At 45.3% G+C, this 23,894-nt stretch overlaps 1 protein-coding gene across 7 annotated transcripts in view; it reads left to right on the forward strand.

Moving 5' to 3' along the window:
- PDE7B (phosphodiesterase 7B) overlaps window positions 1-23,894 on the forward strand; it is a 278,426-nt gene that overhangs the window by 247,966 nt on the left and 6,566 nt on the right. For all 7 annotated transcript variants that reach the window (XM_073337392.2, XM_073337390.1, XM_073337395.2 and 4 more), the window contains 7 exons: window positions 545-640; window positions 2,675-2,775; window positions 4,847-4,978; window positions 16,445-16,536; window positions 17,679-17,823; window positions 19,967-20,063; window positions 21,386-21,466. In XM_073337392.2, the coding sequence (XP_073193493.1) occupies window positions 545-640; window positions 2,675-2,775; window positions 4,847-4,978; window positions 16,445-16,536; window positions 17,679-17,823; window positions 19,967-20,063; window positions 21,386-21,466 (744 nt within the window). The remainder of the gene's footprint in view (window positions 1-544; window positions 641-2,674; window positions 2,776-4,846; window positions 4,979-16,444; window positions 16,537-17,678; window positions 17,824-19,966; window positions 20,064-21,385; window positions 21,467-23,894) is intronic.

The raw sequence follows: 23,894 nt of genomic DNA on the forward strand, positions 1-23,894 counted from the left end.
ACCTCATTATCGGCATAGACTCCTGAAGTGGCCCTTGTTTGTGAAGTTCACAGTTGTGCTCATACTGAGAGGTTTCCTTCCTAGTAGGTCTCTTCTGGGCATTGCTTTGTGAATTCATTACAGGTATAATGCAGAAATAGGAAAGTGATTTCCAGTACAATATAAACTACACATAAGAGAGAATATCTCAAAGGTGAATTCCACTGACATTGTCCATACAGGACCAAATTCTGATCTTGCAAATACATTGTGATGAATAAGTAACTTTGTGCATGGGAGTAAAGTTATGTGCAAAAATTAGGGTTGCCAACCCTCCAGCATTGCCCTAGAGTCTCCAAGAATTAAAGATTAGGTCATGTGATGAAACCTCCAGGAATACGTCCAACCAAAATTGACAGCCGTAGCATAAGTGTTGGAAGGAACAGCTCTCGAGATTGAATCAGTTCAGACCATTAGAAAATAAGCAAGATCTTGTTTGTGCATGGTTGTCACTGCATTATTTATCCACTGTTAAAATAAGATAACAAGTGTTCTATATTTTCAGGAAACAGCCTGGTAACATTGCTGTGCCACCTCTTCAATGTGCATGGGCTTATTCACCACTTCCAGTTAGACATGGTTACATTACATAGGTTTTTAGGTAAGTCCTTTCTTCAACTTTATCGTCAAGGCATTTTACAGCTTAGGTAGGATGCAAACATGGCGCTGTCTTGCTTCAATTATATTTTATAATATTGCTGACATTTGCGATATTATATATATATTCTTGCAAATGTTAACATTTCTGTAAAATACACTAACTTTACTATACAAGCAATAAAGTCTCAGACCAATTGAAGTCAATGGTGAGACTTCAGTGGACTTTGGATTGGTCTCTAAACCAGTCTTTCATCAGCGCAGATAAAACTGAACTACTGATTTTTAAAAAAATCAACCACCTTATACTGAGCCACACACAGACTGGGTAGGCCCACACAGACAGAACCCCACACACACACACACAGTAGAATCAATCCAAATACATCTCAGTGGAAATGGAACTGTAGTGCAGTGTTGTTGTTTTAGTGATTTATAGAGCAGCTAAGAGCCTATTTACAAAATTTAACAAATTATATCAAGCTGTCTACACTGGATAGCACTGATGATGAAAGCCGCGGCTGCTGCTGCCACTGCCAACAGAAATATTAGCCCCCATGTTGTCAGGGTACCAAAGAAAGAAAGCCAAAAGATAAGTAAGTCCATTAATCGTGTCCTGTCAGAGTTTCAAAGGTAGTGTCCTGCCAGTGAGAGAGCGCAGCTGCCGCTCCTGGAAAGTGTAAACTCTGCAACAGTCAGAAGGGTACCACAAACACCAAAGTACCTCGACCTATTTAACTGCCACCACTGACTGTACAGGGTAAGAAGCAGCCTCTCAGATCACTCAATCTGAAATTATACATGGCTTAAAGAATTATCATCAACACCTTCAGATGTGTATATTTGATATATAGTCATGCAGTGCTAGCTATAAAAAAACCGTACTGAAATAGTATATACACAGCAGTAATTGTCTCTAGCAACTTGTATAAAAGACCAAAACCAATAATTACAACAAAAGCCCTATGCCAGAAGGAATTACCAGTGAGTGATTCTCTTTTGTGCCACATATACATACTCAGTTCTTAGCCTCACATGAGGTGTCTCTGTCCCAGTCAGTACAATGTGCATTCAATCCTTCTGGCAATTAATAGCTAGGGAAGTCTCATGCTAGAGATTTCCTTATCTCCCTGATACATTTTGGAGACCCGAGTTGCCAGGAAAGCCATTCAATAGCAGTGAGTCAATGCCACTGGAATTTTGCTTCTGATCCCACTCCCAGCTTAATAGGACATCGTCCTCAGAGAGGAGGGTGATTTGGACAATGTTATAATACAGCCTTTGCATATACAATGTCACTTTGCCCTGAGATGGCACAGTGGATTGCCTGGTGTTGAAATGTGCTACCACATGGCACAACCAAATTTCAGGAGCAAATCTCAGTGATTTCTTGTGCCAACAGGAGCTGAGAGAAGGCTGTAAAGTCAGATCTCAATCTTCCAGGTGGAAAGTTAGTTTCTAGTGCTGGAATTGCTAAAACAAGAGGGACTGGGATTTTAAAATGCAAGGATAGAGATGACTAAAAATATTCCAGGAATTTCCACTTGGATTACCAAAATACTGTATTTCTGAGGCCCTGCCTAAAGGACATGAGCACACCTTTGTCCATGGATAATCAATCAACAACTCCCTCCACCCCATCGACCGACCCAACCTCCCGCCTCCACTGTGAAATAGGTACTGCCTTAATGACATATTACTCACATACCACAGCGGCCTAAAATAATTACACTCTACTGTGTATAATTTTGCCTCCCTTGCTCCCACCCTTATTTTACTTCTAAATGAGAGACTTCACTAAGGCAAGAAAAGCTTGATTTATGAACTAGCCCAGAATCCTCTAGGGCCTCACAAATCCTTTCAAGCAATTTTTTTTCCTCCAAAGGCATCTTGGTAAGAGTGCTAAGCCAGGCAAGATGTAGACATTTGAAGAAAATCCCCAGACCCCTGAGCATAACCCCAACTCTTGTTTTAACCCAGTTTCCAAGAGTGATCATGGTGTTGAGACAGATAATCTTTTCCCTGTTTTGCTTTCTAGTTATGGTTCAAGAAGATTATCACAGCCAAAACCCATACCACAACGCGGTCCACGCTGCTGATGTCACTCAAGCTATGCACTGCTATCTAAAGGAGCCCAAGGTAATAACAAATGAAAACAATAGGACTTTGCACTGACAGAGCTTGTCAAATAGGAGTTTCAAATCATTGTACCAAGATAGATAAAATAGCTATTTTGTAGATGGGGAAAATAGTTAAGCCACTTAAACTCACCATGACTCAAGCTTACGCAGCTACTCAGTAGCAAAATCAGAAACAGAATCCAGCTGCCTGATTCTGATCTCACTTGAATTGGTGTAAACAAAGGGCAATTCTGTTGAAGTCAATGGAGTGTTACCCAGGTATAAGTGAGAGTGGAATCAGGCCCTATGTTTCATGAGTCACAGTCCTCTAGTCTAACCACAAGACCATGCTGCCTCTAAATGCACAGGATAGCTGACATCTGGAATCTACAGGGCACATTTGTTTCTCATTGCAGGGCACCTTATTCAAATCAGAGCACGTTTATCATCATATTAGTAATAAATAACTGGCACTCAGCAACAGAAAGGCTTGGGAGCTTGTTCCAAATCATAACGAGAATGATCTTCCACTCTGCTTCTAAATGACATGAAAGGTATTTCAGAAAGGATTGTGGCCAACATTTTCAAACTTGGGTGTGTGAAGTTAGACAACTAAATCAGGTCTATTATTTAGGTGTCTGAATCTGGATTGAGATGCCTAACATTAAGCAGACAACTTTGAAAACTTTGGCCTTTGTACACTGATAATACAGCGCTTTACTAGTAGTGTTTTCACTAACCTTTTCAAGTAGTTCTCGATGGCAGAGTTGATGTTATACAGTATGTTACACTGGCAGTTTTATCTGTTTCTAAACTGGATCTTTGAGACTAAATATCAGAATTTTTGTAGAAGCTACCCTGGTTTTTTTAACCTGTTAACTGCTCATACTAACATAAAAACTATTATAATAAGGAGTCAGCATATAACCAAGTAGATTTGAACTCTTTTACCAGTACATCGACTCATGGGAGGGACACAAAGGGGAGCACCAGCTAAAGGGGGGGGGAAACGTGACCTCCCCACGTGACCCCCCATGTGACTCCTCCGCCCCCCGCCCCCAACTCCATCCCACACTATTGGGGGGGCTCTGTCCTGCCGCTGCGCCGGCTCCCCCTGGCATTCAGCTGTTCTTCCTGGCAACCAGGTCCTGGAGTCACGCCCGGATGCTGCCTGGTGCAGCACAGCAGCTGCCTGGGAGGGTGCCTGGCTCTCCCAGGCAGCTGCTGTGCTGCACCGGGCAGTGTCCCAGGCAGTGTAGCTGGAAGCGGAGAGGTTCTGGCCTTCCGGCTCTGGCCCCGCCCCTTCCTCTCTCCACCCGGGCCGGCGGGGGCACTTGAGCCTGGGAAGGGTCACTTGATCCTTTGTGTCCCTCCCACCAGTTGCCAGCCCGACCCCGACCCCCCCCTCACAAAAACTGTTCCGTGACTAGAGCCGTGTGCGGATACAAATGTATACCTGTGGATGCGGATATCCACAGATAGAAATCGGTATCCACTGAACCATGGGGCTCTCCTGGGAACCTCGGCAGTGAAAGGAGAAGATCATGGGGCCACCGGGCAGCCTCATGCCGGCAGCTCCTCCGGCACAGCTGTACTCTCTCCAGCCCCGCCCCCAGCTCTGGCCTCCAGCGAGGCTGTACAGATCCCAGACAGGAGAGACAGCTGCGTGGAAGGGCTGGGGGTGGTACAGCCGCTGCAGAGGCGCTGCTGGCATGGGCTCGTCCAGCGGCCCCATGTTCTGCTCCTTTCACCACTGCAGTTCCCAGGAGAGCCCTGCAGTGTTCAGCAGATACCGAATGTGTCTTTCCAGTACGGTATATTGGCAATAAATATCTTAATGGTACGGCGTACCTGACTGTACTGGCTTACTTGCACCACTGCATTACAGCCTGATAGTTTTGATAGATACAAACTGTGTAATGACCCATACCTGTGGATGGCTGTGTATAAATAGTTATCTCAGATGATAGCATTGTAAATTGAACTATAAAACCAAACAATTACATGATGTGGGAGTTGCTTTGATTTTCTTGCTAAAAGAATTGTTTGCCTGTTTGTGCTAATGTTGTGGTCCATTTTGTGTGGTCCAGCTTGCCAACTTCCTCACCCCTCTGGACATTATGCTTGGACTGCTCGCTGCTGCAGCTCACGATGTAGACCATCCAGGGGTCAATCAACAATTTTTGATCAAAACCAACCACCACCTTGCCAGCTTATACCAGGTGAGACTGTGCTTGTGGGGGTGGGGGGTTTAAGATGGACTCAGGGCATTGCTGCAATGCATTTTCAGGTTGAGGCTGTGGTTTCAAGTCTAGCTAAATCACAAATGTTACAAGTTTGGCAATTTCAGCATAGATCCTCAGTACACATTTGTTTGCATCGCAAAACTACCACTGCAACTGAGCAATAGGGTGCAAATACAAATTTCTGTTCAGGACAGTATTAGTGCTGAAAAGGCAGCAAGGCTGGGAAGATTTCTGAGTGGGTGGGCTGGGGTAAGATTGTATGGATTTGTGGCTTAAAATCAACAGTCTTCTAAAAATTCCTTTCCAACCCCACATATGGCGATCAGTTAGACCCTGAGCATGTGAGCAAGAACCAGCCAGCCAGGTACCAGAGAGAGAGAGAGAGTGCTTGGTGCCACCTAAAGCCTTGGCCCACCCCTTCCATCTCCAGACATGGCCATTCCTTCAGAGGAAGGAGACCAAAACCAAACAAACTCAGAATACAGTGGGGGGTGGGAGGAGTGGGAAGAGAGAGAATCCCTTCCTGACCCTTGCGGAAGACCAGGTGAAGCCCTGAAGCATGAGATTTTAGGAACCTAAGATATAAACCAGAAGGGACTCCTGTGGCTGCTGAGCACTGCCCACCAACACCACAGGCAACTTTGTCATACAGTCCTACTCATAAATTTGTCCAGCTCTCTCTTAAAACTAATTAAGTTGTAAATCCATATTATTTATGTGCATATATCTATGTATATAATCCATATATACAATATGTAATATCCATATTATTCATGCACATATAACTCCATGTATGTTTACATGTGTGTTTTATATGTCCACTTTGGCTACTGTACTTAACTTTTTAGGGTATGTCTTCACCGCCCGCCGGATCGGCGGGCAGCGATCGATCCAGCAGGGATCGATTTATCGCGTCTAGTCTAGAAGCGATAAATCGACCCCCGAGTGCTCTCCCGTCGACTCCGGTACTCCAGCGCCGTGAGAGGCGTAGGCAGAGTCAATGGGGGGGTGGCAGCAGTCGACTCACCATGGTGGAGACACCACAGTAAGTCGATCTAAGTACGTCAACTTCAGCTAAGTTATTTGCATAGCTGAAGTTGCATAACTTAAATCGATCCCCCTCCCGCCCTGCCCAGTGTAGACCAGGTCTTAGAAGCAGAAAGTCTGTGTACCCTGTAGTCAGCTGCAGTAGCATGTGGCATTGGAAAATCCTGACTCCCAGCAGGCATAAGTAGAGTTAGGGTCAGGGAACTGGCTTTGGGGCTTTTCACGTCCAAGAAACACAAAAATGTGTGTACTGACCATGATCCCTGGCGTTCAAAACTCAGACGGTGAACTTGGACCTGTCCAAAAAAAAAATCTGGTGTATTAGTGATAGAATTCTTTAAACCTTATGCATTTTAGAATAATGAGGAGAGGGGTTGCTAAAGGCCATGTGTCTTTCTGAATATACTGAGCATGATTACTGCACAGTCCTGATTTAATAATTTGCTGAGTACTTAGAGAGAGGAAGATTCTCTCTTCCTCCCCACCCACCCTTCCCCCACCCGCATACAGACTTGTGGTTTTACAGATAAGATGGTGATTGTGTAACAGTTCAACTGTCCTTCTACCCTGAGATAAAGGAACAGACAGGGCCATGTGAGCCAAGGCCAGGACAAAGTGATGCCCGCATAGCTATGACTTTGTGACTGGCTTAACTTGCTGAATCAGTTTATGACAAGTTATACCCAAACAGCAGCCACAGCTAGGTTCTGCCTGCATTTTTTTGGTCCAGTCTCCTCTAAATGTCAGGGCAATTGGATTGGAGGGGGAGGAGGGGAGCCAAGTAGCTGTGGAAGGCAGGGTTAGAATCGATGGAAAGAGAAATGGGGGAGATCCATCTCATACAAACCCTAAGTTCTGACAACAGAAAATTATCTTTTTTCTTTCAACAGTCTACTTAATGTCCAGTCTTCCTCACTTCCTGTTAGGTTTTGATTTACCTCTGCACTATTGGGTTCCAGCCAGAAATAGGAGCCTTCTCAAAGGGAAGCCCATTCTCATGTCATTCATAGCCTGGTTTTGTGGTTGAGAGATGTGGGTGGCTCAGAGAAGCACCCAGATTTGGGGAATTTATTTACATCACTGAATCTTCTGAGGTTTGACCATCAGAAACAGCAATGGCCTTCTCATGACTGCCACCACCTTCTTTGAGAACATTCTCTTCCACTTCTTTTGTGACTGTCTAAGGAACAATATAATTTTGGCCCCTAATAATCTCATTATGATGGGCTACCCAGTATGGGAACTGTAACAATCTGTTTCATGAGTTTTAGGCCCTAAACATAATGAAAGCTTCCTACAGCCAGCCATAAATATGTCTGTGTAATGTAGGGGTTCAAATAAAGGGTTAAGCTTCCTCTAGATTAGGAGTTAATTGTTAAACACACCAGTTTGCAATTGACATTAACCCACCACCTCCTAGTCCTCTCCCTGTTTGGTTTATATCCCCACAGGCTAAGGCAATTAGCTGTAATAAGTTAGCAGAGGGGTCCTTGGAGGAAAGCTGACCACTCTAATTGCTAGCAGCAGCTGTGTGGTTTCTCGCTGCTCACACTTAATGTTAGAGATGTATGGCTTCATGCTCAGCTGTCACTCGTTAACCTGATCTTTCTTTAGTTGTCCAGAGTGAACTTAAAATATGGGGGAGGGAAGGGGTGAAGAGAGACTGAGAGCTTTTATGCAATCTTGCTGTATAATACCAGACCATGAAGGGCAGTGGGTGAAGCTTCCCCTAGGGGAAGCTTCAAACTCCCTGTCCTGCCTCTTCCACCTGTGGCCCAGCCCGCACTCTACCTCTGGCCCCACCCCTCCCCGGCTCAGCTCAGCTCCCTCCTCACTGGGACCATCTGCCACCGTTCTCACCATGTCTCTCTTCTTCTCCCCACTCCCCCACAAGGTCCCTCCTCTCCTCCACCCCTTCTCCCCGTGAGGTCTTCTCCGCCCACCGCTCCCCCTTGCCCATGTCTCTCCTCTCCTCCACCCCTCTCCCCCACGGGGGCAGGGGGGTGAGGAGGGAGGCAGCAAGCAGCAGTCAGGGGGAGGTCTTGTGGGGAGAGGGAGGGGTGGAGGAGAAGAGGAATGCGGCGAGAAGCGGGATGGAGTGGAGGGACACGGCAGGCAGGCAGTGGGGGCCTCTGGGAAGGGGCAGAGTAGGGAGCAGAAGAGGCAGAGCGCAGGTGGGTCCACCATTGTCCAGGCATTCAGCAGCCTCCCCGGCCAATTATACCCGCTGCCCATGCATGAGCAGAAATGTACAGAACTGAAAACACTCAAACTTTTTTTCTTCTAGTAGGAACGAAGTAATTATCATATCTTGCACTTCTATAGCAGCTTTCCTCAGCGTATCTCAGAGTACTTTCTGACATGAATTAATCAAATCCCATCTCTTTCCTGAATATATAGAAAAATCTAATTCATCGTATCACTTCTCTTTTTTTTGTTTTACTAAAACTGTGAGAATGTAAATTCAGAAAATGTGAAAGAAATAAGAGAAAAATAGATAATGTGAGCATCTAGCTGGACCTGTTTTCCCATATATTTCCCTCTCTACTCTCAGGTCTGCAGTAACGTGATCTACCCCACTTTCTTCTTTCCACTTTGGTTGCTAGTTACTAATAAATGGTGTGTCAAAGAAACAGTATAATAGAACTTGTAGAATGCAATAAGCATTTCACAGACGTCTCCTCAGCAACAGGACTTCTTGATCATAAGAGTTCTGAGAAGAATTGTTACAGTTTATACTATCACCATCCACCATCTTATGATAGGTCTGGATGTTGAGGGCAGATTGGAAGCATCTTGATGTCACTTTCGTTATTTTAATGTTTATACTGTGACAGTGCCTATTCAGGACTCCATGTGCTAGCCATATGGCTATGTGCAAACACATACTCAGGGACAGTGCCTGCGTCAAAGAGCTAACACACTATTTGTTGTATGATTCTGCATGTACATCAGACTTTGGTCACTTATTCCAGTTTCTATATTTCCTCCGCACGAAAAATCAAAGGTAACAAGGACAGATTGAAAGAAAATATGAATTATAGGAGGAGCTGTTAGCGATATTGATTAAAGGTTGCCTGACACTTTCCATTATAAGACCAGCTTTAATAGCTTATAACTTTGATTGGACTGAAATTTTCCATGTCAGGTGTCTGTCTCAGACTAATATTTTTAAATTCTTATTTTTTATTTAAAGTTTCGGCTAAAACAGCTCAGCTATTTCTGAGAATGAGATTGAAGAAAAATACATTGCTTTACCCTTAGTTTAAAAAAACAACTTACACCATGTAATAGAGAAGTTCTTGTGCCTTTATGCTTTGCAGCAAAGACTTGAAATTTGGAAGGCTGTTGCTGGGGTTTCAGCTCCTCATCTTTAAATTGCAGATTATATCACCCGCCTCATTTCACAGGAGTGTTGTGAAGATAAATTCATGAATATTTATGAAGCACTTGGGTACTTCAGTGATGAGCACTGTCAAATAGCCCATGAGGAGATTAATAATTCTGTGTTCAGAGCAGGGTGTGAATAGTGTGCAATAAATAAGGCCTGTGGCCACACATTGAACAATGAGAAGATAGCTGCTCAGTAAGTAAGCACCATCTGTTCTGGACACTGAAAATTAGTACGTGATCATGCCATTAAGACTGTTTCATAATGCATAAGCACAAGAGGGTACAATGAAGGTTTCATAGGCCTTATGGTCCCTCCTCCTCCTCTCTCACCACACGCTCTCTGATGATCCCTCCTCCATGCAATCCCTCATGGTCCCATCACCTCGTCCATGCACTCACTTGTGGTCCTTCCTCCTCATCTGCACAATCCCCCGTAAGGTTGTTTCCTCCTCCACCATGCACCCCAATCCCTCATGGTCCCTCCTCCTCCTCCATGCAATCTCTTGTGGGCCCACCTTGTCCTCTTCTGCAACATCCCTCATGGTCCCATTCTCCTCCCCCATGTGCTCCTTTGTGGTCCGACCTCCTCCTCTTCCGTACAACCCCTTGTGATCCTTCCTCTTCCATGGGATTCCTCCTCCACTACCTCACAATCCCTCATGGTCTCTCCTTCTCCACACAGGCCTTCATGCTCCCATCTCTTTCTCCTCCACACAATCCTTTGTGCTCCTTCCTCTATATGCATGTGATCCCTTGTGGTCTCCTTCCACCATGCAATCCCTTGTGGTCCCATCTCTTTCTCTTCCACATGATCCCTGTGGTCCCACCCTCCTCCATGCACTCTCTTGTGGTCCATCTGCCTTCTCCCTGTGTGATTCCTCATGGTTCTTCCTCCCTGCAGTCCTTTGTGGCACCTACCGTTAGTCTTCACCCTTGTCACTTTTCTCTTTGTGATGCCTCTCTTATCTCTCCCATGCCTGCCCCTACAGAAACCACAGCAGTTCCTTAATGAATGGACCCCAGCCCTTCCCAAGCTCATCAGCCTCTGTTACTGAGGTGTGAATCTTGTGGGGGATGCCTGGCGGCAAGTGAGCAGGAGCTGCTGCCATCACAGCATTGTTGTATTATCTCATAGAATTAGGGTGACTGCTCATGCATCCCCAGAATACCAGACAGTCCAGTACTTCCAAAAATGGTATGGACCTGCCTGCATGACCCTGCCCCCACAGGTGTGACCTTGAACACATGGAGGATGCTATTTTTAAGAGCTTGCCACCCCCTCCCCCCAGTGTGACCTCATGAGTATGTCTATGATTTAGTCATGAGTATTTTTAGTAAACGTCATGAAAATGTGATGGGCAATAAATAAAAATTCCTGGCCCATGACCTATCCTATAACTACCCCAACTAAATCTTGGGGGGGCAGGGAAGCCACTGCTCGGGGGGCCCAATGGCCCCAACTGCCAGGGACCACTGAGCAGCGGCTGCTCCAGCCACCCCCAGGAGCACTACTGGGGGGGGGACCGTGGGGGCTGCTGCTCGGGGGGTGGGGCCAACGCAGCCCAGCTATCAGGAGCTGCCCTGGAACCGCTGCTGGGAGCTGCCAACTAGCAGCTGCTCCGGGGACCGCTGCTGAGGTGGAAGGTGGGAGGCTGCTGGGGTGGGGGAGGCGGGAGAACTGCTGCTTGGGCATGGGGGTAGGGCCAGCACGGCACCAGCTGCCGGGGGACATCCTGGAACCACAACTAGGGGCTAATGAGCATCAGCTACCCCGGGACTGCTGCTGGATGTGGGGGCAGTGGCCACTGCTCAGGAGAGGGCCAGGGGCTGCTGCTTGAGGGAGGTGGGGGGGGCTGCTGTTTGGGGGAGGGGCAGGGCCAGTGCAGCACTAGCTGCCAGGAGCTTCCCCAGGACCGCTGCCAGGGGCCACCAAGCACCGGCTACTCCAGCCAGCCCTGGGACTGCTGCTGGGGAGGGGAACAGGGACCGCTGCTTAGGAGGCCAGGGGGCGCTGTTCAAGGGTGCTATTGCTTGGGGGTGGGGGCCTGGGCCAGTGCAGCACCAGCTGCCAGGGGCCACCGGCCACCCTGGGAACCACTGCAGAGAACCGCCAAGCTCTGGCTGCTTCACGTGCCCCCTACCCCCGGCACTGCTGCTGGGGAGGGGCCCTGGGGCTGCTGGTCAGGGAAGGACCTGGGAGCTGGGGCCAGCGCAGCACCAGCTGCCGGGGGCCACCCTGGGACTGCTGCCGGGGGTCGCCAAGTATAGGCTACTCCAGCCAGCCCGCCCCTGGATCGTTGCTGGGGAGGCGGCCATGAGCCACTGCTCAGAGGGGGTGGGACGCTGTTCAAGGGAGCCAGGGAGCAACTGTTTGGGGGACGGGGGGGGCAGGCCCGCAGGACACCAGCTCCTGGGGGCTGCCCCAGGACTGCTGGTGGGGACCACCGAGCTGTGACTGCTCCAGTGGCCCCCAGGACCGCTGCTTGTGTGTGGGGGGGGTCCAGTGCAGCACCATCCCCAGCCCTGGGCTTGCTGGCAGGGGCCGCCGAGCAGCAGCTGCTTGCCCCCGGGACAGTTGCTGGGGTGGGGGGGGCAGGGGCTGCTGCTTGGTGGGGACCGGGGGGTGCTGCTTTTGAGGGGGGGTGAGGGGCTACTGCTCAAGGGAGGGCTGGGGGGGGCACTGTTTTGGGGGAGGTGAGGGGCTGATGCTCAGGAGAGGGCCGGGGGGTGCTGTTTTGGGGGGGCGCAGAGGCACTGCTCAGGGGAGGGCAGTGACCACCACAGCACCCACTGCTCGGCAGCCAGCTGCCCAGGCTGCCCGACTAGAGGCCTGTGCGGCTGGCCCCAGGGCCACTCCAGTGTGGCTGTCCCTGGGGCCACCTGAGCAGCTGGCCCCGGAGCAGCCTTGGGGTCAGCCACATTGGCCACTGCAGTAGTCACAGAGGTCACGGAAAGTCACAGAATCTGTGACCTCTGTGACAGACACGGAGCTCTACTCATGAACCATGTGTGCAAGGTCACACCAGCAGGGGTGGAGCAGCACATTTGTCAAAATGGCAAGCCATTTAAAAACAAGGACTATCTGCCTTATATGTCCCACAGCACTCCTGTGTCACTCTGTACACAGGATTCAGTAAATGTTCAATATTTCTTTTTATCTTCATCATTTGGCTACCACAGACAGAAATTGAACCGACTTCCAAGGGCGACCCCAGGCCTTACTTACTGCTCACCACCCAAAGCCTGCACTGAATGCAGAAATTGGGTGGCACTGTGTAATGTACAGATGCTTTCCCTTTTCTCTTCTCTCCCTGCTGAGAGGACAACATATCCCTTCCCGCCAGAGCCACAATGTTTGGTGGTTATTATCTAACTGCAAGCCCCAGCCCCACCATTTTGTTGGGGCACCAGTTACAACCTTGCGTGCTACACAGTATGCAGTGTATATAGGCGTCTCATTAGACACTGTTTGAGTGTGCTGTGTTAGGAATATTATGGGATTAGGATCTTTGCATCTTCATGTTATAAATCCAGGACACATTGGGCATCTTGGCTGCAATTCACCTTGGAGGGCTTGTGCAAAGACCCTTCTCACCCGCCCCCCAGTAATGTTCCACAGAGGTTTGTGGAATGCAAGCTACACGGAAAGGTATTTATACCCTATGTGCTGCAGAGGGCAGCAATGCACCTGGGCCAGGGGATCTAAAATGGCCCTATTGCCCCCCTCCCACACACACACAAGCCATGGGGAGGTGCAAGGGATGCTATTCCAGCTCATAGGATGCAGTAATAGCTGCTGGGAGCTGCACTGCAGACCTGCACCCTGCCTCTGAGCTTGGGGAGTGGACTTTGCACTTCCCCTCTACAGTACCTCTACCTTTGTGTGTTTGAAATGAATTTCACACACGAAGAGCCACGCACATCAGTAAATTAGATTGGTGCACATGGAACCTTGATGGAGGTGGCAGAAGGAGTAGACTGCAACAGGGAGCCTGCTTGGCTGGGAGATGAAGCTGATATGATTGGCAGACTGGGACTGGAAATAGGCAGGTGGGGAGACTGGGACTTGCTGAGCAGGAAAACAAGGTGTGGGAAGTCAATGAGGAATGTGGAGAAGGGGCTGAGAGCCATTGGGATGGAGGTGAAGATTGAGATCAGATTAAGACTTTTGCCTGTAGGTCTTTTATCTGCCTCAGTTGTTGCAGAAGTTGGAAGGTGTGTAGTGAATGAGGAAGGGGATTGCAGGAAGAGAAAGACTGGTCTCATGCTTAAAGCAGTTGAGTGCTGCCCTGGGGATCTGGATTATATCCCTGCCTCTGCCACAGAGTACCTGTGGGGTGGTGGGCAAATCACCTAACCAAACTTTGTACAGGTGGTCACTAATTATGTGTTCCTAATTTACTGGGTACCCAATTTCAAACCCTGGGGTATGTTTTACAGAAATACTGAGCACTCACAAGAGCTATGCTTTGAACATATAACAGGTTATATAATGCCAAGTACAGGGAAAAATCAGGTCCTCAACTTCTCAAATTGAGAACCCAAAATGAATGAATATTTTTAGCTTTAATCTCTCTGTACTCCAGTTCCCCATCTGTAAAATGGTGATAATACCACCTCCTCGTCTGACAGGAATGTTGTGGAAATAAATAAATAAATATTTTTGGAAGCACTCAGATACTATATTGAGGAGCACCAGAGAAAAGTCCATGACTAAATTAATAATTGTCTTTAGAGCAGGATTTGAGTACTGTACAGTAATTAAGATCTAGAGTCACGCATGGAACAATGAGAATAAAACAAAACATTGAATGGCTGTTCACTCATTGAACACTGTCCCATATGTGTGTAATTCATTTATACACACTGACAGAAAAGTCAAAGGAATGAGCTAAAGATGTGTAAATAAGCATCCCCAGGAGCACTGCATAAGAAAGGAAGAACAGTAGCTTAAATACCAGAAACTTGAAAAAACAAATTTGCCCTGAAATTACCTCCTTATTTCTTCCATGTGTGCCTTATCCATCCAGGTGTGATCCTTCTCACACATCTTTGGTTTATGCTTTGGCACATGTTCCCTCCCAATGCTTTCTGTAGGAGACCTGCATGCTAGAATTCCACGCTTTCTTCCAGGAAGTGTGCATTCTTAGAATTTCAGGTCTCTAAAAACACATTCCTATAACCACCTCTCTGGAGCTGTAAACAAATAGTTTCAGTTATGCTTCATCTCCATCTGACTCCTTATTTCTCACTGTCAGCTTAAAAACCCACCCCAAAAGATGTCTGAATTCTCTCTTATCTAAATGACCCCAAGGGCATTGTGTTAATTCCACCATAGCCTTCCATGACTGACTGAGTCACTAGCCGGAGATCCCAGGAATTACTGATCTGGTGCTCTCCAGGAAAGCTGACTGAAAGTCTGAGGATAAAGTAATATATTTAATATAGAGCAGCCAGCCAGAGACCCCAGCCAATAGGACCAGAAGCAGACAAAACAGGGACCTTTGGACGCTCCATCTGAAACTGCAGAATGTTCTCTGACTTTCTCTGCCCTGTGCTGATTGACTGTTTGCTCCAACCCTCCCGGCTCCTCCTCACAATCTCTTCATTTCAGCTTCACTCTACACCTGCTCCTTCTACGCTCTCCTCTCCTGCCCCATCCCTCCCACACTTTTCCCTTTTCTTTCTATTTAGCTGATCCCCTAACTAAACCCTCCCAAAAAAACAAAACCAAACAAAATCGGGGCACTAAGGTGATCTTTTGTTGCCATCACATTGTTCATGCTGCTTGTTTGTTTTCACAATTCCCCCATCCTGTGTCTGTCTTATCTATTTAGACAACATTGTCTCATTGTTTCCCTGTACTCCCCAGCTGGTCTGTCTGTACCCATCTGTTGGGCTCTGGTCTTAGACTTAGACTGTAAACTGTTTGAGGCAGGGAATACCTTTTTTGTTCTGTGTTTGTACAGCATCTATCACAATTAGGTTCTGGCCCATGACAAGGGTTCTTAGGCATTATGGTAATACAAATAAATAATAGTAAAAGACAATGTTACCAGACCGTGTCAAAAGCAACCTGGCTTCTGTAAGGGAAATAAGAGCCTCTAAGAAGTAAACGGTAATAGATGAAGGTGATACAGTCGGAATCATTTAGATAGATTTTCTAAAAGCTTTTAATTGGTTACATTCTTGGAGACTCTGTAGGAAAACAACTAAGTATGGAGCAAGTCTTATCAGGGCAGATTCTAAACTGGTTAAGCAATAGGAAAGTAATAATGGTGACTGATTGTTCCCCAGAATGGAGAGAGATTAATAGTGGAGAGGTCCAGAAGTCATTACCAGCAGTAATAATAAACATGTTACCATGAATGGTCTGAGCAGAACAAGATACTAGGAAAGAAGAGCAAGTTCTAAGCAGAACAGGCTAATAGGTGCAGCGTACCATGATGGCCATAGAGAGGCAAAGATGTAAAAGAAGGAAGGAAATTGGAAAGGGACGCAACTTCTGGAATGAAAAAGAGAGAAAAAAGAGAGCAGGGGAGAAACAGAAGAGAAAAGATGGAAACTGAACAAAAAAGGGAACAAAGGAACAAAAATAGAAGGGACAGATGCATCACTTATGACGTTATTAAAACACTGTAAAAATGAATTTGTTTGCAACTATTTAATAAACAAATGGTGGTGTGAATTTTTTAAGAGTTCCCTTAGTGCTCCAAGGTCTCAAAAATAATAGTGTGTTTGAGGTACTCACCAGCAGGAACACCTCTGACTCCTGGCATGACCTGATTGCCTGAGGCTTGGCATACCTATAGAATTTAAGTTAGCTAGGCACTTCACGGGATTTGGGGCTTTGGCTGCAGTATCAGGTGTTGTCCACTGGTAGTGGCAGGAAACCTGATTAGATGGATCACTTACAAGGTCTGGCAAATCTTATGCATCTCTGTTAAATGTAAGAAATCTATCTGCTATGTCTTTTTATTTACTTACCTTCTTCCTCCTCAGAATGTGTCTGTGTTAGAAAATCATCACTGGAGATCCACAATAGGCATGCTTCGAGAATCAAGGCTCCTTGCCCATCTACCAAAGGAAATGACGTAAGTGCCACCCATGTGAAACATGCTGATAAATTCCATGGGAAAACAAACCAATAGCCTATTTCATTGCTTGACTAAAAACCAGAAGCAGAGGGGCCAAAGGCTGATTGTAGGCTGAGCTAGTCTCTCACCCACTCCTGAAGGTGATATAAAGCACATTGGCCTGATAGTGTGGGATGCACCTGGGCTGGGGCATCACAAGTAATAGTACCTAAAAATTTGTCACTCTTGCTAATACTTGCTCAGCTGCACCAATATTAGCATTGTTAGGAGTCCCAATGCTGAGAAGGCACCGATGGCCACCCATTGTTTTTGTTTGTTTGTTTTTTTACACCATATCAATTAAACCTACGCAGAGTTAGTGTTAACAATGGTGGGAGACAGAAGACATCGGTCATGTAGATATGCCCTCGGTGTCTCCCACACTACCAGAAGAATGTGCTTCAAATCTGACTTTCTCTCTGAGCAGAGGGAGATAGCAAAGTCAGCAGAAAGAACAGAGACTGAATGTAGGCAGAGCTGACGGTAGCGTGTTGGTTGTTGCTGCAGTTGTTTGTGTGTACCTGTGCACAGTGTTGATCCTTGGGAAATGGATGGAGACAAATTTTTCACACGAACTACCAAGCAGCTCTCCAGTGTTACGTTTTAACCACTGGTGACTTGGGAAGAAGGCAAACAGATTATATAGAAAGGACAGGTTTTCTATCCCATTAGTAATTTTCTAAATCATCCAATCCCCTTCTTCTCAGTCCTTCTTTAAAGAAATAATGTACAATGCCTTGGCGTTTGTTCGGCTGCCAATCTAAAACCCTGTGACTTTGATTCTTCTAGATGCCTTTTATGTTCACCCAATAACACATCCTGCTGTTTCGTTTTCATTCTTCACAATACCTTATGGAAGCTCCCGGGGCAATTTACGCCCACATGATTATTCTGCCACACTTCCTATTCCACATACATCCCATAACCAGCTAAATTGCCGGTCTCCTGCAAGCTATCCCAATGGAGAACAATGAAGTGGACTCCCTCTGCTAGCTGGAGTCATCACATAATACTTAGAAGGAGACAGGCTATGAAGTGGTTTAAAACCATTGATATTCAACAATCCCATGTTCAAAAAGGCTCATTTTTCTTGCCTACAGCCAGGATATCGAACAGCAACTGGGCTCCCTCATCTTGGCAACAGACATCAATAGACAGAATGAGTTTTTGACCCGGTTGAAAGCTCACCTGGAAAATAAGGATCTGAGATTGGAGGATGCACCAGACAGACATTTTATGCTTCAGGTACTTTTTTTTTCCCCCTTAAAGGAATAGTGTATGTATGTTAGCTCAGCCTCAGGGTACCCATCACCCGCCATCTTAATTGTTTTGGTGCTGTCACCTAACGTGTTTCAAAGCCAGCAAAATCATATCTCCAATACTTTCCCAGGTACCAGGTGTTATGTTATAATCTGAATATAGCAGATGCAGCAAAGGATCAACTATTATTCACCTTTTGAGTTGCAGGCCACTTTGTCTCTTGCCATGTCTCTCTCCCCCCCCCTTGACTATTTCCCCTGTCATGGCAACTGCTGCTTCAGCAGAGGGTAGGAGGCTCAGTCTCTTACTCCAGCCACTGACAATGCATTTTCACAGAGGAGTTGGCAGTAGGTGCCCGAGCAGTGATCACTTCATTGATGCTCCTAATCTCCATCTGCATAGAGGTCACCACTGCCATGGCCGTTCTTCCCCAGATAATGAAAGAACCAAATTAATTTAAAATCAGATGGTCTCAAATTGCTTCTTCTAGCTATACTGCGGTAGTTAATGGTATCTTCAGAACAAATTTACACCCATTCCATCACCTTCACTATTAACTTAAAGGTAGCTGTATGCTGCATGTATCTGTAGAAATGTATCTGTATCTGTAGAAATAGCACCACACAAAGCTGCCTGCTCATAAATAGCTTTTATCATACAAAACATCTCAAGTAATTATCATCAGTTAAAAACAAACTCTAATTGCTGCCATCTTAAAATGCTTTGCTGAGGTACTGCTGGGGTCGGGTGGGGGAAGGAATGATATTCAGGTAACTACTCCTTCAGAAGAGTAATATGTACTAGTTTGCCTGTCTTGCCTCCTTGAACAAAATGTCTTAGGCCTGGTTTCTTCATCGACCACTACATTTAGGCAATGGGTTTGTAACCATGCTTCATGACAGATGGGGCAAAATGATGGTGCAGACTGCAGCATGGGTTCCAGTGGAGAAATCATGAAAAACAACTGCTCTGTGAAAACTCATACTTGGCAATTGGGGAAGGGGTGCTACCCATTCCTCAAGGTCCATTGGATTAAACTGACTGGCCTTAATATTCCTTTTAAAACATACTTTAGTAGTTTATTTCTTTATACCCATTTTACAGATGAGGAAACTGAAGCTCAGAGAACATACGTGATTTTCTTATGGTCACAAAGCTAATTAGTGTCCAGCCAGAATTAGAATGTAGGTCTCTTGATTTCTAGTCCCATGCCTAAATGACTAGAGCCCATGGTGCCTACAAAATAAATTGCACCCTTTCTCCACCTCGGTTTATTTTCTAGAAAGTAGGTAATGACTCTTACCATAGGTGAGATCTGCAATCCCTATGCCTTTGGCATCTGCACCAGCATTTTGCCCTATCATGAAGTCTAATAATAAACCCATCAACTAGATGTGCTTTGTCCAGGAAGAAAGCACACAAAAGACATTTTGTTTCAAGGAGGCAAGACAGGCAGATTATTGCATATCTTACTCTTCTGAAGAAGCAGCAATTACTTGATTATACTTCCTTCCCTTGCCAGTCCTACCCCAGCTCTACCTCAGCAAAGCACTTTCAACTGCTAGCAAATTGATAACATGTCAGGGGCAAACCAGAAGGTCCTATACTTAGCTCAGTAAACAAAAACACGGCTGACCCCTCTGAGCTGACTGTATACACGTATCAAACCCAAGCATTATCAAAGTGATATGTAAGGTCAATCACTGAGACCATAAAGAAGTGATGCCCAAATAGTTTCACACTGGCTTGGCTCTCCATTTCCTTCTCCTCATTGATGGATGCCAAGGCAGGCAGGCATCAGGAGTCAGCCTGAAGCTTTTGTTGGCTTGCCCACCACCAGTCCTATCCAAGAGGTTCTGCACACTTGGAATGTGGTGCTTCTCTCATTCTCGCTACTATAAAATGAGGCTCTGAATGAAGGTTTTGTTACAGGCTTGAATAAGTGCTGTTTCCTGAAGTGGCACATTTGGGCAGGGCTCAGTTTCTATAATGTATTCTTGAATCCATCTTGGCAGCAAGCTTGCAGGACCCAGCAGTTTTACGGCACCTCAGAGTGCAATAAATTCACTGCTGAACGATTGCTAGCTAATAATTTCTTCTCCCTACCACTCTCCTCCTCTACTTTCAGATAGCGCTGAAGTGTGCTGACATTTGCAATCCTTGCCGGCTCTGGGAGATGAGCAAGCAGTGGAGTGAAAGGGTCTGTGAGGAATTCTACCGACAAGGTCAGCCCTCTGATATACTGAATTCTCCTTTCACTTTGTTCTTTAAGGCACTTAATGTGACAAGAGAGAAATTGGCTAATCTCCAGTGGCGTTTGCTCTACAATCAACTACTCAATTCTCCCCTGAAATTGTCCAAAAATATGATGACAAGCAGAAATGTGCCCTTATTTTGCAAGTGGTTGGTAAAGAGGGGCAAGAGGAGGAAATGAAATAGAAGAGTGGCGGGTATTTCTTTGATCCGATTGCCCCTGTAAGACGGTGTCAGGGTGGTTCTGCTTTGCCTTGAACCTTTAATTAACTGTATAAAATCTACATCTTCTTCAGATGCCACCTGGTCATTGTTATCCGCTCTGAGCTGAAACCCTCATGGGTATGTACTGCTCAGAAATTACACGGCCATCACTTGTTTTCCTTTGCTTTCCAAAATATAACTACAATTCCTACCCTTAGAGTGTTACACTTGCTCTTTCCTTCTCCTCCACAGTTGTAGGGAAATTAGACACAGTCCAAACATGCTCGCCACTAAGCCAAGTTGTAACGCAATCTAGGGGGTCTAACTGTAAACATTTTCTAACCCCTACTGACAGCAAAGCTAAACATGGTTTTTAACATGGTAACGACATCCATTTGGCTCCATCTGCACAGGCCAGGCCAGATTGTGCTACAACACAGTGAGGATGTAGTGGAATTTAATCACTGTTAAATCCTTTTTTAGTAGTAGTAATAGAGCCTAAAGGAAGGGGAGAAGATGGTAGAAGAGCAAGTGTAATGCTCTGGAATACTGAATTTCATGTCCACACTACAAATTTAAACCAGAACTGAGCATGGTTGTCAGCAATAGCTGGCCTTTATAGGCAGTTTCACACCAAATTAGCCACATAGTGGTAAAAATGCCCACCTCTCATATACTTCATCCTGGGTTTTCTTAGCTGTGTTGTCCCAGAAAGTACAGCTGCCTTGGCAGGTTATGGAAGGAGATACATTCAGCTCTGATTTCTATGAACCAGAGGATCATCCTGTTTACAGTCATTTCCGGTGACATCTTAAATTGTTGGTTTTATTTGTTTAGGCATGTGTAACAGGCCCTGCCTCAGATTTCTAACTGCAGATTTCTATGCGGATCATTTATGATCATGTTGAGCCTTGCAGTCTATCTTTAAATTGGTGATGTCCATCGGGGCATCAAATGGTGATGAAATGTAAGGGTTAATGCAGATTTCAGTTCTCCTAGGATTTGCTGTTCCATCCATACTATAAGGAATAAAGGATCATATTCAATATTGCCAAGTGGCAAAAATGTTGTTCTCCTTTCTTTTTGGTAGGTGATCTGGAACAAAAATTTGAATTGGAAATAAGCCCTCTTTGTAATCAGCAGAAGGACTCCATACCAAGTATACAAATTGGTGAGCTTAACTTTCATTCTTTTGTCTTTCTCCTCCCCCCTCCACCCCAAAGGTGAAACACAAGCTAAGTAGAAAATAGATGTGTAGTTTTATACCAAAAACTTCAATAAGTCCAGGAGTTACAGGGGATGAAAATAAAAACCATTTGCCAACCAAGCCAGATGAACCAAGAGCAAGGCTGAGTGCAGCCGTAATGTAAACAAGCAGAGGAGTGACACAGTGGCAGCACGCGAGGATGAATGATCCTCAAAGAGAAGTTCAGACAGTTGCAGCATGATCCCACTTAGTGGAATATGCCACTTGTTTGCTGTGATAGTCCTGAGTGAAGTAAAGAATTTCATGAAACCTTTTACCTATTTAGAGCCTCCCAGTCAGACTAACTCAATCCCTGCTTCCCATTCTGACCTCCCAGAAAAATTCCCTCTAAATACTCCATAATCCAGTACTCATGCTGTAATGGGCATGTAATCTAGTTAGTGAGCCAGTGGAAGATGGTTTCTCAAGAACTCTGAATGAATCATTCATTGTTTTCCGTGAGTTCTCTAGAGCCCTAATTTCCCCCCTTTCCTTCTTCCTCCAAGTTCTCACACTACAACCATGCTCCGCCAAGACGAGCAGGCTTTCCCTACGCCACAAAAACTGAATTTGCGGCCTCCACAGCCCTCCCATCCCAGAAAGTGGGCTGAAGGTTAAGCTCAGGCTCTAGTGCACTGTTTGTAGACCACCCCAGAAGCCCAATGGTTTATTTTTACTCATTGTTTTCAAAATGCACCTCGTTTCAGACAATGTGCATGACTGAGCAGTTGAGTAACCTTTCAGATACTGTGCCAAACATTCACCATTGAAGAACTGTGTTATTTAAAATGTGTTTGCTCCTTCTCCAAGCCATGGAACACACGAGATGGAAACAAGTTTAAAAACATGATAGTAAATAACTGGTGGTTTTGAATCTCCCTTTGTTATTGCTTTGAGTTGGGCAATTCTGATTCACTCTACCACTGAGATCAAGTTCCTCTTAGCTGATATGAAACATTGCTTTGGAATAATCTTTTCCTACAGAGCAGCAGCATTAGTAACAGATTTCACAAAGAGTGAAGTTGCAACAGACCTTTCTAGACTGTGAGATTCCCATAGGGAGTACAAATAATTAGGTTAGCAATGGTTAAATAAGGCAATACTAGAAAGACCAAGGGACATTCAGCTCTTCACATTGGGTTCGGACCGTACACCTAATAGCACCATTGGTTCCAGCAGACACCGACACCCAGCAATGATTTTAGTTGTACCAGCCCTTTCCCAATGTACGTATCAGGAGTTATCACCTTCATGAGATTGGGATTATATCTAAATGGCAACATTCAGGCCTATAGGTTTGCTTGTCCAAAACATTGCTTCACTTTTTCCTTAGGGTGGTTCTTGCTTATCAAATGTGTGAGAGGCAAACCTCTGAGAAAGCCACCAGATGCTAGAAAGCAAAGAACCGGGAGTCAGAAAACCCAGGTTCTAATTCTAGATTTGACCCGCTCCTTTTCCGACCTTTGGCCTCCTTGGGCCTCAGTTTCCCTATTTGTAAGGCAGGGATAACCATAACTATTCATGTGTGTGTTATGAGGAGTAGTAAGTCTCTAAAGCCCTTTTGGGTCATTAGATGCCAGGTGCTAACTACCTTTATTTTTCTTATTTCAGTGAAAGTTAGAGCCTTTTTTTAAGAGGCTCCGATTTCTTCTCAGATTAAGTTTGTGAAGATAAATGAGGGAAGGAATACAGTACTGGCAGAAATATATAAGCAAGGAGCTCAAAAGTATACATAATCACATAGTTTACTGAATTATATATAAATTAATATTCCAGAATGTCACTTACTGTGAAAATGAGTAAATATAATAGAAAAACAAAAAAGATATATTGATATCTTTTTAAAATACAGCAGAACATCTCTTATCAGCACTACTTCACACAATATGGTTGTTTCACCTTGTTTCTCAGCTAAGACGAACAGGAAAGTGCTATAGTGCATTAGAATATTAAGACTTGATTGGTGATATGTGTAATACTTCTGAATTGTAGTAAATGTTTTATTTTGTAAAAGTAAACTACAGAGCTGTAGCTCACAAAAGCTTTTGCTCAAATAAATTGGTTAGTCGCTAAGGTGCCACAAGTCCTCCTTTTCTTTTTGCATATGTCTGATGAACACAGCACATTTTATGATGCGTTATGTTTGCATTGTATTCGTTCATTTATTTACAAAATTCTTTTAATCTGCAGTGGGTTTCCCGGTCAGCAGTGCAAATTTATAAACATCTCCAATGCTGCATTATTACACAACCAGTGCACTAGCTTCAGGAGAAACTGAAAGCAGAACTTTAGTTTAACAGCCTACTTCTGAGATCAAACTGCAGTCACGGCCTTCATTTGTTTTCTCTTCTAT

This window comes from Lepidochelys kempii, chromosome 3 (genome assembly GCF_965140285.1).
Source record: "Lepidochelys kempii isolate rLepKem1 chromosome 3, rLepKem1.hap1, whole genome shotgun sequence".
NCBI lineage: Eukaryota > Metazoa > Chordata > Testudines > Cheloniidae > Lepidochelys > Lepidochelys kempii.